The 12,692-nt window shown below is 38.7% G+C and overlaps 1 protein-coding gene across 8 annotated transcripts in view; it reads left to right on the top strand.

Annotated features, from left to right (window-relative positions):
* Positions 1 to 12,692, top strand: part of ACACA (acetyl-CoA carboxylase alpha) — a 283,891-nt gene that overhangs the window by 116,794 nt on the left and 154,405 nt on the right. For all 8 annotated transcript variants that reach the window (XM_038548036.1, XM_038548037.1, XM_038548038.1 and 5 more), the window contains 8 exons: positions 552 to 722; positions 1,835 to 1,996; positions 2,388 to 2,551; positions 6,641 to 6,791; positions 7,959 to 8,062; positions 10,548 to 10,629; positions 11,022 to 11,167; positions 11,948 to 12,098. In XM_038548036.1, coding sequence (XP_038403964.1) covers positions 552 to 722; positions 1,835 to 1,996; positions 2,388 to 2,551; positions 6,641 to 6,791; positions 7,959 to 8,062; positions 10,548 to 10,629; positions 11,022 to 11,167; positions 11,948 to 12,098 — 1,131 coding nt within the window. The remainder of the gene's footprint in view (positions 1 to 551; positions 723 to 1,834; positions 1,997 to 2,387; positions 2,552 to 6,640; positions 6,792 to 7,958; positions 8,063 to 10,547; positions 10,630 to 11,021; positions 11,168 to 11,947; positions 12,099 to 12,692) is intronic.

Below are 12,692 nucleotides of genomic sequence, written 5' to 3'. Positions count from 1 at the left end.
CTCATCTGCATGGTAGAAACTGGTTTGAACTATTGTGACTGTGTTGCAGGGCACAGAAGGGGAAAATCTAGGAATAGAGGATAAGTAGTTTCCTTTCCAAAACCTGATTCAGGGCTTATGCATATTATTCAGTAATGCTGACATTACATATGTCAAAACTGAGTCACTAGCTATATGAGAGGTTAGAAAATCTAGTCTATAGTTGGATAGCCATGTTTCTATGAAGATTACTAGGAATACTAAAACTGGGGCATGCTGAGTAGTCTGCCACAGCGTGTTTTTTTGCCTGCATACACTTATACCTGAGAGGGTAAGGTTGCTTGTGATCCCAAGTGAGAAACAGTTTTCCCCTAGATCTGGATTGAGTTGGCTGTCCATGTCTTAGGGGCCTTGTGTAATAATCAGGGAAGGTGAAATTTACTCTCAGGTGTCTAAAAGCCTTCAGTGGCTCTTATAAATGGTGGATACTTGTGTTGGGAGAGAGGGAGAAACTATAGTGGTCCATCAGCTGGTCAGGGTGGGATACTTATGTTGATTTATCTTTCTTCGAGTGTGCTGTGAAACTTGCCAAAATGGTTGGTTATGTGAGTGCTGGGACTGTGGAATACCTCTACAGCCAGGATGGAAGCTTCTACTTTCTGGAACTGAACCCTCGGCTACAGGTGGAACACCCTTGTACAGAGATGGTGGCTGATGTCAACCTCCCTGCAGCACAACTCCAGGTGAGTTACCCTGATCTTGGCTAAGAGAGTTGCCTGCAGAAGTTCCAAATGTCCTGAGATGCCTGAGAAACGGGTTTAACCAGTATCTGATAAGAGAAAACTCCTCCTCCTATCTGAGTCTCATCTAATGTTCATCTCGTGCTGTATGGGTCATGATGTGTAGGTTGCTTTTCCTGATGTGGTACAAATCTAGTAATACTATCATATTTTTTTAACCAGACACGTATGATAGCAACTATCATATCTTAGAAAGAAAATTTTAAAATAATACACGTTATTCAACTAATTCAATTGTAGGGACGCCTGGGTAGCTCAGTGGTTGAGCATCTGCCTTTGGCTCCAGGCATGATCCCAGGTCCAGGGATCAAGGCCCACATTAAGCTCCCTGCGAGGAGCCTGCTTCTTCCTCTGTCTATGTCTCTGCCTTTCTCTCTGTGTCTTTCATGAATAAATCTTTAAAAAAACAATAATTCATTTGTAAAATACCTCACAACTTTGTAACTGTCGTCTACTCCTTTTTACTTGTGTCCTGAATTGAAGCAATTCCACATCAGAATGGTGGTCAAAGTTTTTCCTGGCAAGACTGTGGCAGCACATGTTTATTGTTGTAATGTTTAAAGTGCTAGTTATCAATCTTATTTTCTCCATTTCACCCAGGAAACAAATGTTATGGGAGGCAGTGATGGCTAATAATGAGGTTTGATATTATTTGTATCTAACATGTTCTTTGCCCACATTGGGAGCTCTTTCTGGGTTCCATTGAATACAAAAAATTTATTTACTTTCTTCATGGTTTGTGGGAATAATTATGAAATAATAGAGGTTCCTCTCTCTAATTAAGTCATAGGACTTTTTAGCTGTCTGGACTTCTTCTTGAATAGCCATTTACACTGACTCCTCCCTTATATATTTTAATTCTGCTCCCTTAATGGAGAAATGTCAATAGAACTATAACTTAGGGTTACTTACTCAATTATTGTAGAATATAGGCTATAGTAGAAATAGAATGTTTTAGGTGGTGCTACTAAAATGAAAAGTCTTGTAGGTAATTTGATAGCCTCCACATTTTAAGGAAGGTACCCATGAAAAATAAGTGATGTTTTTCCTTTTAGATTGCCATGGGGATCCCTCTGTACAGAATCAAGGATATTCGTATGATGTATGGGGTATCTCCCTGGGGTGATGCTCCCATTGATTTTGAAAATTCTGCTCACGTTCCTTGCCCAAGGGGCCATGTTATTGCCGCTCGGATCACTAGTGAAAATCCAGATGAGGTAACCCATCACAAAAGGTTTACACTTTTTTTTTTCTTGTGAACTTTAATATTAACATGGTATCTGAAGGCCTACTTCTGAAATATCTTGGGACTTCTTCTGGAGAGGGAAATTTATAGAAGTCTCCTCAGAGCAGACAAAAAGTGATCATTGCTCTGTTGGCCATTTAATTCAACTTTAGTCATTATAGAGTCCTCATTGAATCTGTAGCACTGAATGTTGGCTCTTGAGCCTTTCTGATTTTTGTGCATCATTTCTGCTTTCATATGTGATAAATACACAGCCTAAACAATGGATATATAAATGTTCTCTTCCTAGGAAATATAATTATGGTTTCTCATATTCTTTATTCTCTAACAGGTTTTTTTCTTTTTTTTTTCTTTCCCAACAGGGTTTTAAGCCCAGCTCAGGAACAGTTCAGGAACTGAATTTCCGTAGCAATAAGAATGTTTGGGGTTATTTCAGTGTTGCTGCTGCAGGGGGCCTTCATGAATTTGCTGATTCTCAGTTTGGTCATTGCTTCTCCTGGGGAGAAAACAGAGAGGAAGCAATTTCGTGAGTATAATAACATTTGATTGCATTAAAAAAATTTTGTGTTACTCTTCAGTGAAAGCATGAGCTTGAGAATGGGAATCATTTCTCTGCTACAAAAGTACTGATAGGGACAATGTTTTGGAAGAAATATATCTTCAATTGTACTTGCATTCATGTTGTGTTAAATTATGCAGTGTTTGGCAGATGATTTTTTGTTTGTTCTGAATCTTTTCAAGTATTTTTACTTCCAAGTATTTTTGATAAATGTATAAAATGGATTGCTTTAAAGAAATCACATTTTTCCATAGAAACAGTACTGTTTTGGGGAGGAGATAGATTCTTTTTTTTTTTTTTTTTTTTTTTGCAGTTTTATATCCTTTATTTGACAATCAGTGGCTAGTTCTTATCCACATTAATTGTAGATTTTTGAAAGTTGTGACAAATACATAGGTTAAAATATATGGAGCTCATTTGGTGAATCTTCATCCAATGTCTTTTGGACAACCACACACAGATATGGTATGGAACATTCCTTATTCCTTTGGGCCAATCAGCTTTGTTGAGCCTACTGTCAATGTGCACTTGAGTTCCCATCGAGGAGATAGATTCTTGATGAAGAGCTGGGCACCATATAAAATCATACATAAGATCTGCTATTTGTCATCAGAATAAAGGTTTGGCTGTAAATGTCCTACAGCCATTTAAAATAATAAAGTTAAACTGATTGTTACATGAAAAAACATGACATAAGGGAACTGTCCACATTGTTTACATAAGAACTGTCCACATTGTTTACATAAGAGTCTTCAATGTGCTATGAAATATACACACAGCTTGTACACATATAACTGCTGTATCATGTCTTAATATTCTATTAAACATAAGCATTGATCATTAATTTTTATTTTATTATTTATCTTATTAATTAAATATAAAATATTAAAAGCAGTTTCGTTTGCCCGAAAAGTAAGGCTCTAGGAGGTAATTTTATTTATTTTTTTTTATTTTTTTTATTTTTTATTTATTTACTTATGATAGTCACAGAGAGAGAGAGAGGCAGAGACACAGGCAGAGGGAGAAGCAGGCTCCATGCACCGGGAGCCTGATATGGGATTCGATCCCGGGTCTCCAGGATCGTGCCCTGGGCCAAAGGCAGGCGCCAAACCGCTGCGCCACCCAGGGATCCCGGTAATTTTACACTAAAGATATTTTAGAATATTTATCAAAAATTGAATTAGTAAAAAAAAAAAAATTGAACTAGTACTTCCTACTTTTTAATTGTTTATTTTCTCTTATCAGGCATTTATAACCATTTCTTTGACCTTTGAACTGTACACAGAGCCTGTGTTTTCAACAGCTATTTATTTATAATGTTGGTTTTTTAATAATGTATTTAGTAGTATGGAACTCCTAATTTTTCTCTATTTTGTCCTCTACTATTCTTCCCATTTATTCAAAACTATAAGTAAAGTTTTTCAGAATTAAAGCAATGCTACCAGAAAAACTATCTGCTATAAAGTTGCCCTTTTCTTTTGCAGCCATATCCTGCTTTGCCAAAGCAAAGGAAGAGAAAGTTTACATTAGAGCATGCAAATCTGTGGCTTTCCAGCTAGTCACAGCCAAGATGTGTTTTGATTGTCTTGCAGAGTGTTAATTTTTTAAAAATTGGGAGACTGAAATAGATATATGGATTTCTGCTTTCCTTAAAAGTGGAATGATAATGACAATATACTGGTTTTGTATTCTACTTGGCAAAAGTTAACTGAAGCTTTGTGTGGCTGCTGCTTTTAGAGGAAACATGAACTCTCTCATTCATCCAGTCCCCACTCATTCTGCCTCACTCATTTACATTCCCAGAGGGGCCTCTGTTGGTATTTAGGTGTCCAGTCCTGACTAGGGAGACCACTGAGTATTTTCTATAGGCCATGTCCTATAATCTGGTTCAGAAGCCTTGTTCCTTACGTCCTTACCTGATCTGTACGTTCCTCTATAGTGTAAAGCTAACTAGGCTAACTTTTAGGATATTAAAAATATGGTCTCGGGCTCCTGGGTGGCTTAGTTGGTTGAATGTCCGACTTGGTTTCTGCTCAGGTCATGATCTCAGGGTAGTGAAATCGAGTCCCATATCAGGCACTGCACTCAGTGGGGAGTCTGCTTAAGATTCTTTCCCCTTCACTCTCTCTCTCCCTCTGATCTTCCCTGCCCCTCATGCTTGCACACAGGTGAGTGTGCATTCTCTCTCTCATGAATAAAAATCTTTAAAAAAAATACATGGTCTCCATAATAAGCTTACTTTTTTTTTTTAAGATTTTATTTATTTATTCATGAGATACACAGAGAGAGAGGCAGAGACACAGGCAGAGGGAGAAGCAGGAATGTGGGAGCCTGATGTAGGACTTGATTCCAGGACCCTGGGATCACGACCTGAGCTGAAGGCATGCACTCAACTGCTGAGCCACCCAGGTGTCTCAATAAGCTTGCTTCTTGACAGCATGCCAGAAATTCATTCTTCAACTCAGTTTGTTTTTTCTTTCTGTATAACATTAGATCTATGTTCTTTAGCTTGGTGTCCACATTCTTGTCCTCCAGAATAACCTCAATCCCCATTTTCAACATTATTTCCCATAGATGATAATCCAGATATAATACAAGAACAGGAGCATGTCTGCCTTGTTGCTGCTGTATTCCCCCAACATAGTATGTGCTTAGTCAATATTTGTTCATAAATGGCTCTGCCACTGGTTCCTGTCCTCATATCCTCTGCTTCAATCATAATGTCCCTGAACACAACCCATGGTTTTGTCCGTCTTTCCCTTTGTCCTCACTGTTTCCTCTATCTATTCTTTCTTTTGCTACACTCATCAGATTTTTTTAAATATCTGTTGGTAATGGCAATATAATGAGGACCAAATAGAGTCTGTCTTAATGGACTATAAGTGAAGAAAATCCATATAGCAAGTGCTGTCTGTGATAGTGGGGTTATATAAATGTGTTACAGGAACTCATAGCTGAGTCTGCTGACTCAGTCTAGAGAGGCTCAGGGAAGGTTTCCCATGAGAAAGTGACATCTAGACTAGCAGCTGAGAAGCATATATGAATAAGCCAGGCCAGGAGGGTATGGAAAGGGGAGTGGAGGTGGGAAACAGAATAATGCTCTAGGCTGAGGGAATGCCTGTGTCATTAGAATGATATTCCTGTCACGGTCATAATCCTACCTAGACTTTATCCCATGTCAGATTCCACATTCTTCATGAACCCATCGGGAGGTGGATTTCCTACCTTCCTAAAACTACTCCAGCACTTTGCTTCTATCACTACTCACATTTATGATATTCTGCTGTGTATTTTGAAAGTGGTTATTATATCTCTGTTATGTCTCCCTTATGAGTCTAGTATGTGTCTTAAGTCTGTGAGGTGTCTAATTAAATATTTGTGGAAGTAAGGACCTGCCCTGTGCAAGATAGACACTGGGCAGAAATACACAGGAAAAAAATTATAGTATTTGAAATTTTGTTAATATTAGATTTTACACTTAATTGGGAAATAATAAAAATAATGAGCAGTTCCTTCCAAAGATGTCTAAAATGCATCTTAAAAAAAATACTCTCACGTGTAGGGTACCTGACTGTACCAAGCCAGTTGCTTCATTGAATGGGAGCCTAATTAAGGCATTAACACTTGTCACAATGTATCAAACAGTATACTTAAATATATTTTATTACTTGTAAAATATGCTTTAATAAAATAAAGTGTAAGGAGGGGAAAATTACGTCCTAATCCTAGTTAGCCAGGAATGATGGAAACCTGGTATGTGAAAACTGGGAGTGGTTCGCGCATAATTTGTCCCGGACTCCACATAACGAAATATCTGTGACTTGCTGATGCTCGTATATGGTACTATCAGTAAGAGCTCCTAAGTATACTGACCTCCAGATTCTCTTGTCTGGAGCGCACATGGATGAGCACACCTGTGTGTGCACCATCACTTGTTTGGAGAGCTGGCTCTTCCTTCAGTCCTAAGACTCCAAAGGATTAAAACAGTTTTTAAAATGATTGAAAAACATGAGACTGTTCACTGCTGAAACAGATCTGCTTCTCTTCCTCTCCCAGAAACATGGTGGTGGCTTTGAAGGAGCTGTCTATTCGGGGTGACTTTCGAACCACAGTTGAATACCTCATCAAATTGTTGGAGACTGAAAGCTTTCAGTTGAATAGAATTGACACCGGCTGGCTGGACAGACTGATAGCAGAGAAAGTACAGGTGCATATCTCCCCACTTGCAAACAGCTTTGGGATTGGGTTTTTATGGGCTTGTGGTGTGACCAGTCCATGTCACTAGACAAAATGTATTTGATTCTACTGTAACTGATGCTTGATCTACTGGGAAAAACCTAGGAGTCTGTGTAATTTTAGTACCATAGAGTTCTTGTGCCCGTGTTTACCTGGTCATTTTATGGGTTCTAGTATTACTTTCTGGAGTGTATTTGAAGAGAGGCATCTAGGGATTGAAATACTTTTGTCCCCATTCGATGTTAAGTCAGCTTCAGAGTTACCAACTCTGTCTACCAGGTGCTGATGAGAGGGGTCTCATTTATTAATTTCATCTTTTGTTTTATTTTAAAAGATTTTATTTATTTATTCATGAGAGACACACACACACAGAGGCAGAGATATGGGCAGAGGGAGAAGCAGGCTTCATGTAAGAAGCCCGATGCGGGACTTGATCCGGAATGTTGGTATCCCGCCCTGAGCTGAAGGCAGATGCTCAACCGCTGAGCCACCCAGGCGTCCCGAGAGGGGTCTCATTTAAATCAGTAGTTCCCCCTTATTCCTGAATCACTGGGCTTTTCTTAAAAGATTTTGTATAAAAATCATCAGATTCATCTAAATTATCCAGAGGTCCAAAGTTTGATTATATACCATTTTTCTTTGAGATTATCAGTAGATAATTTCTTACAACAAAATCTTGTTTTTGAGTTCCTCTTTGATTGTTTCAGTGGAAATCTTAGGGAGAATAGAGAGAAAGGTATCTTTCATCTCTATTCAGATTCTTTTTTTTTTCTTTTAAACATTTATTCATTCATTGGAGAGAGAGAGAACACAAGTGGGAGAGGCAGAGAGAGGGAGAGAGAATCTCAAGCAGACTCTACGCTGAGCACGGAGCCCAGTGTAGGGCTTGATCTTGTGACCCTGAGATCACAACCTGAGCTGAAACTGAGATTTGGACACTTTAACCAATTGCACCACCCAGGCACCCTTACCTCTATTCAAATTCTAAAAGTAAATGTGTTTTTATCTATGAGCTGAGCAGTAAGGATGGAGGTTCTCAGTGCTAGCTGTTTCTTCAGAGGAAATTTGGACCTGATTTAAATTGAGGAGCCATGGTGCCAAGTGACCATGCTTTTGATCTGTCCTCTTTTTCTTTCAGGCAGAGCGACCTGACACCATGTTGGGAGTTGTTTGTGGGGCTCTCCATGTGGCAGATGTGAGCCTACGGAATAGCATCTCTAACTTCCTTCATTCTTTAGAAAGGTAAGCTTTGTTTCTTTAGGCAAGCTAACCAGTAGTACTGGTTCAAAGATCCATTTATTTTTCTCTCTATTCCTGGCAGCTTGTGAGTGCTACTTGTTATTCAGTCACTGTGGAGGCAGGGGAGAGAAAAGATAATGGGAGGTTTTTTGTTTTTGTTTTTGTTTTTAAGATTTACTTATTTATTTTAGAGAGAGAAATAGCAAGCAGGGGGAACAGAGAGAGAGGGAGAGAATCTTAAGCAGACTCCCCGCTGAGCACAGCCAGCCCACTATGGAGCTCGATCTCATGACCCTGAGATCATGACCTGAGCCAAAACCAAGAGTTGGATGTTCAACTGACTGAGCCACCCAGGTGCCCCAGAAAGGGTTGTTTTTTAAAAACAGTTGCAGCTAAAGTAAGCATTCTCTCCTGTACAAGCATAAAATCTCTCTAAACCCACCCTGGTGATGAATATCTGGTGTTTCTCTCTAGCATCAAACCCTGGATATTTCATATATTACCTGCAACACCTTTCAGAAATTCATAATTGAGGCTGATATTCAAGATGACCTCATGAGTCTTGCAAGTAGAGGATCAGACTTTATGGGGCTAAACTAATTTCTAACTCTGGTTCAGGAGACTAAGCCTTGCCTTTGAGTCCCTGGAGGAACGGTCCAAGGGGCTAATCATTTTAAAGCACTTTAATCACAGGCACTTTATTTCCTTCTGTGCTGTTAGACTTATATCAGCTTTCTTTTAAGGTGTCTGAAAGGAAGAAACAAAATTTAAAAAATTGAACTGAGATTACAGTTGTTCAAGATAAATATCTTTCATTGTGTTGCTTTCCTGCACTAAAACCATCAGCAGCTCACATTACCCTTGTGTGTTAAGTCTTAATCACCCAGAGTGACTTTCAACTCCCTGTATACTTTGGCCCCTTTTTACCAGTCCAGTTTTATTTACATCTGTCCCTCAACATGCAGTCTCTAACCTAATTAAATGACTTCCCTAGTAGTGTACAACTGTGTCATGCGTAATCTCCTATGCAAGCTTCCCCTCCATCTTTTAAATGTTAGTTATTTTTAAATTTATTCATAAAATTTATATTTGGAAATAATTTGATTTAAAGAAGAGTGACGGGATCCCTGGGTGGCTCAGCGGTTTGGTGCCTGCCTTCGGCCCAGGGCATGATCCTGGAGTCCCAAGATCGAGTTCCACCTCGGGCTCCCTGCGTGGAGCCTGCTTCTCCCTCTGCCTGTGTCTCTGCCTCTCTCTCTGTGTCTATCATGAATAAATAAATAAAATCTTAAAAAATAAATAAAGAAAGAAGAGTGGCATGAATAGTACAAACAACTTCTATTTATTCTATGCCCAGATTCACCAGTTTTTAACATCTTGCCTCACTTGCCTCATCATTCCCTCTTTCTCTTGTCAAAAGTCTGTCTTGATATTGTTTCCGTCCTTGGCAATGTCCTTCCTTTTCACCTGAATTCAGCCATGGCCTAGTGTCTTTTTTTTTTCTTTGACTACCCCAAATGAAGTCCCAGCTGATAGCAGTATTTGAGGGTTGATTTTACAGGGGCATTTCTCTCTTTTTTTTTTGGTTTTAATTTAATTAACTAATTAATTTTTAAAGGTTTTATTTATTTATTCATGAGAGACACGCAGAGAGGCAGAAACATAGGCAGAGGGAGAAGCAGGCTCCCCACAGGGAGCCTGATGCTAGACTCAATCCCAGGACCCCAGGATCACGACCTGAGCCAAAGGCAGACACACAACCACTGAGCCACCCAGGTATTCAAGTTTTAATTTTATCTATTTCTAATAACAAGTAATATATTCACATGGTTCAAAGTTCACAAGGCCCAGAACAGTAGTGAAAAATTTCCTTTTACCTCTATTTTTTGACCACCTAATTTTTTTTTCCTATAGTCAACCCATGTTGCCAGTTTCTTCAGTACCCATCAAGACATATTGTAAGTTTATATAAGCATGTACACATAATATTTATTTCTTCCCACTCCTTAGTTTTTAAAAAACACAGTTGCTAGCATACTCTGAAACTGTTTACAATTTTGCTTGCTTTTTTCACTTAACAGTACATTTTGGAGAGTAGTTCATATTAGTACATAAAAGCCTTCATCTTTCAGGGTGACTGGCTGGCCCAGTTGGTAGAGCATGCAACTCTTGATCTTGCGTTTGTGACTTCAAGCGTCATGTTGGGTATAAAGATTATCAATAAGTAAAAAACACATACATAAAAATCTTCGCCTTTCTTTTTAATGACTGTATAATATTTCATTCTGGGGCTTTTTCATAATTCATGTATCAGTTCTTTACTGATGATCCTTTAGGTTATTTCCAGTCTTGATATTCCAGGAAGCACTATATATATATATATATATATACATATGGCTATATAAAGCTATATAAAACCTTTGAGATTTCCTTATAAACTTCTGGAACTTTCTAGAAGTTAATGTGACTCACATTGTTGTTCTTTCAGGGGTCAAGTCCTTCCTGCTCATACACTTCTGAATACAGTAGATGTTGAACTTATCTATGGGGGAGTCAAATATGTACTTAAGGTATGCCGAACCCACTGAAGACTACACCTTACTTTTTTGTCTTTCTTTGTTAGCATGCTTTCTTCAGGTCAAGAGATGAAGGAAATGTTTGTTTTACTACAGGGCAGGGTATTAGTGAAATTAATATTGCCTGAAGCAGTATTTGACGATTCTGTGAAAATGTTTTAGTGTTCTTCTATGTCACATTGAAGAATAACCAGACTAGGGAGAAGATTTAAAGTCACTCTGTTAGCTTGCAGTAGGACTGAGCCATGCCCACAAGACATTGATGCGAAGAGCACCTTCTTTGAGAGATCTTTCTTACCTATATCTTTGAGGTACTGAAACTTTTTCTAGGGCTGCACCTGGAAGGGACACACTGACTTGTCCCTTCTGGTTTTCATTCTCTGCAGGTGACTCGGCAGTCCCCCAACTCCTATGTGGTGATCATGAATGGTTCATGCGTAGAAGTAGATGTGCATCGGCTCAGTGATGGAGGGTTACTCCTGTCCTATGATGGCAGCAGTTACACCACATACATGAAGGAAGAAGTGGATAGGTAAGGGAGCTTTGTGAGGTCCACTTGCTGGTCATTGTGTCCATCTTTCATCAGTCGCTAGTTCTTGGGCTGTTTTAAGGTCATAAAATACCCTAAAAGGGTATTTTTTAAGTAATAAGAATAGTACATGTACTTAAAAATCTCAAGAGCACAAATGTTTACAGTTAAAAACATTGTCTCTCTGCCACAATGAAAAATAAGTTCCCTCTTTTTAAGCAACCACTCTTAACAGTTTGTTTTTACAGAAGTTTTATATATAAATACTATTTATAGATATGTACATACTGTGTTTTTCTTGTGAATACATTCACAAATAAAAACCTTTAGATACTGTTCTGTACTTTTTCTTTAACATAGATCATGCCATTCAGTGTTATTGTGACAGTGAAACTAATTAACACGTATAAAGTGCTTAGAACATTGCTTGGGACATAGTAAGGGTTCAGGTAATGTTAGGTATTATATCATCATCATTTTCATGTTTGTTTTTTTAAGTAGAGATGTCTATTCTTTTTTAATGATCATACAGTATTCCACTGTATAGATGTACTATAATTTATTTAATCCGACTCTTACTGAAGGAAGTCTTGGTTATTTGCATTGTCAACAAAGGTGGAGTGAGTGTTCTGTGTGTTTGTGTGTATATAGAACAAAGTTTCCAGTTTTGACAAGGGGAGTGTGTGTTGTGTTTTTGTTTTGTTTATGATTGACATCATTTTACCATTCTATTTTACAACCCAAGGTACTTTATTGGCTTACATATTCCTACTTCTCTCCTAGATATCGTATCACAATTGGCAATAAGACCTGTGTGTTTGAGAAGGAAAATGACCCTTCAGTGTTACGCTCACCTTCTGCTGGGAAGTTAATCCAGTACATTGTGGAGGATGGAGGCCATGTGTTTGCTGGCCAGTGCTATGCTGAAATTGAGGTCAGGGTGGTGACGGGGCTCTTGGGGCATGGGAGGGAAAGTAGGAAAAGTGTCTGCTGAGATGGAATAGGACTGAAGAGTAATAGAAAAGAAATAGAAGGTAGAAAGTGAAGAGCATTAGCATTAATTGCTTTTATTGGTTTATGAGTACAGTTTTAAAAACAAAAAGCTTAAAGTTTTTCTTTGACAGGTGAGTAACTCTTCCTCCAAAGACAGATACTGGCAACAGCGCTTACTGCATGCCAGGAATCATGCTAAGTTCTTTACTGATGGTCCTTTAGGAAACAAATAGGATAGGTGGACAAGTGATGAAATATGACTCCTGAGAGAGCTAAGTGCAGAGTGCAGGGGGCCACCTAACTCAGATTGGAGTGCAGCTGGTGGATGTGGACAGTAGGGTAGGGCTCTTGAGAGAGAGAGGACTTTGATCTTACTTTTGGAAGATAGATAGTAATATACCTGGGGGAAGAAGGGCAGGGTGAATGTTTAAAGAGAAGAACAGCGTGTACAAAGGCACAGAAGAAGGAGAGTATAGTATATTTCAGGAGCTGCAAGCACATATTCGTATTGTTTGAGAACAGACTAAGAGTTAAT

The sequence above is a fragment of the Canis lupus genome, chromosome 9 (assembly GCF_011100685.1).
Source record: "Canis lupus familiaris isolate Mischka breed German Shepherd chromosome 9, alternate assembly UU_Cfam_GSD_1.0, whole genome shotgun sequence".
In the NCBI taxonomy this organism is placed as follows: Eukaryota; Metazoa; Chordata; class Mammalia; order Carnivora; family Canidae; genus Canis; species Canis lupus.
Note: the sequence above shows the minus strand (reverse complement) of the source record. Positions and strands in the feature narration are given on the sequence as shown.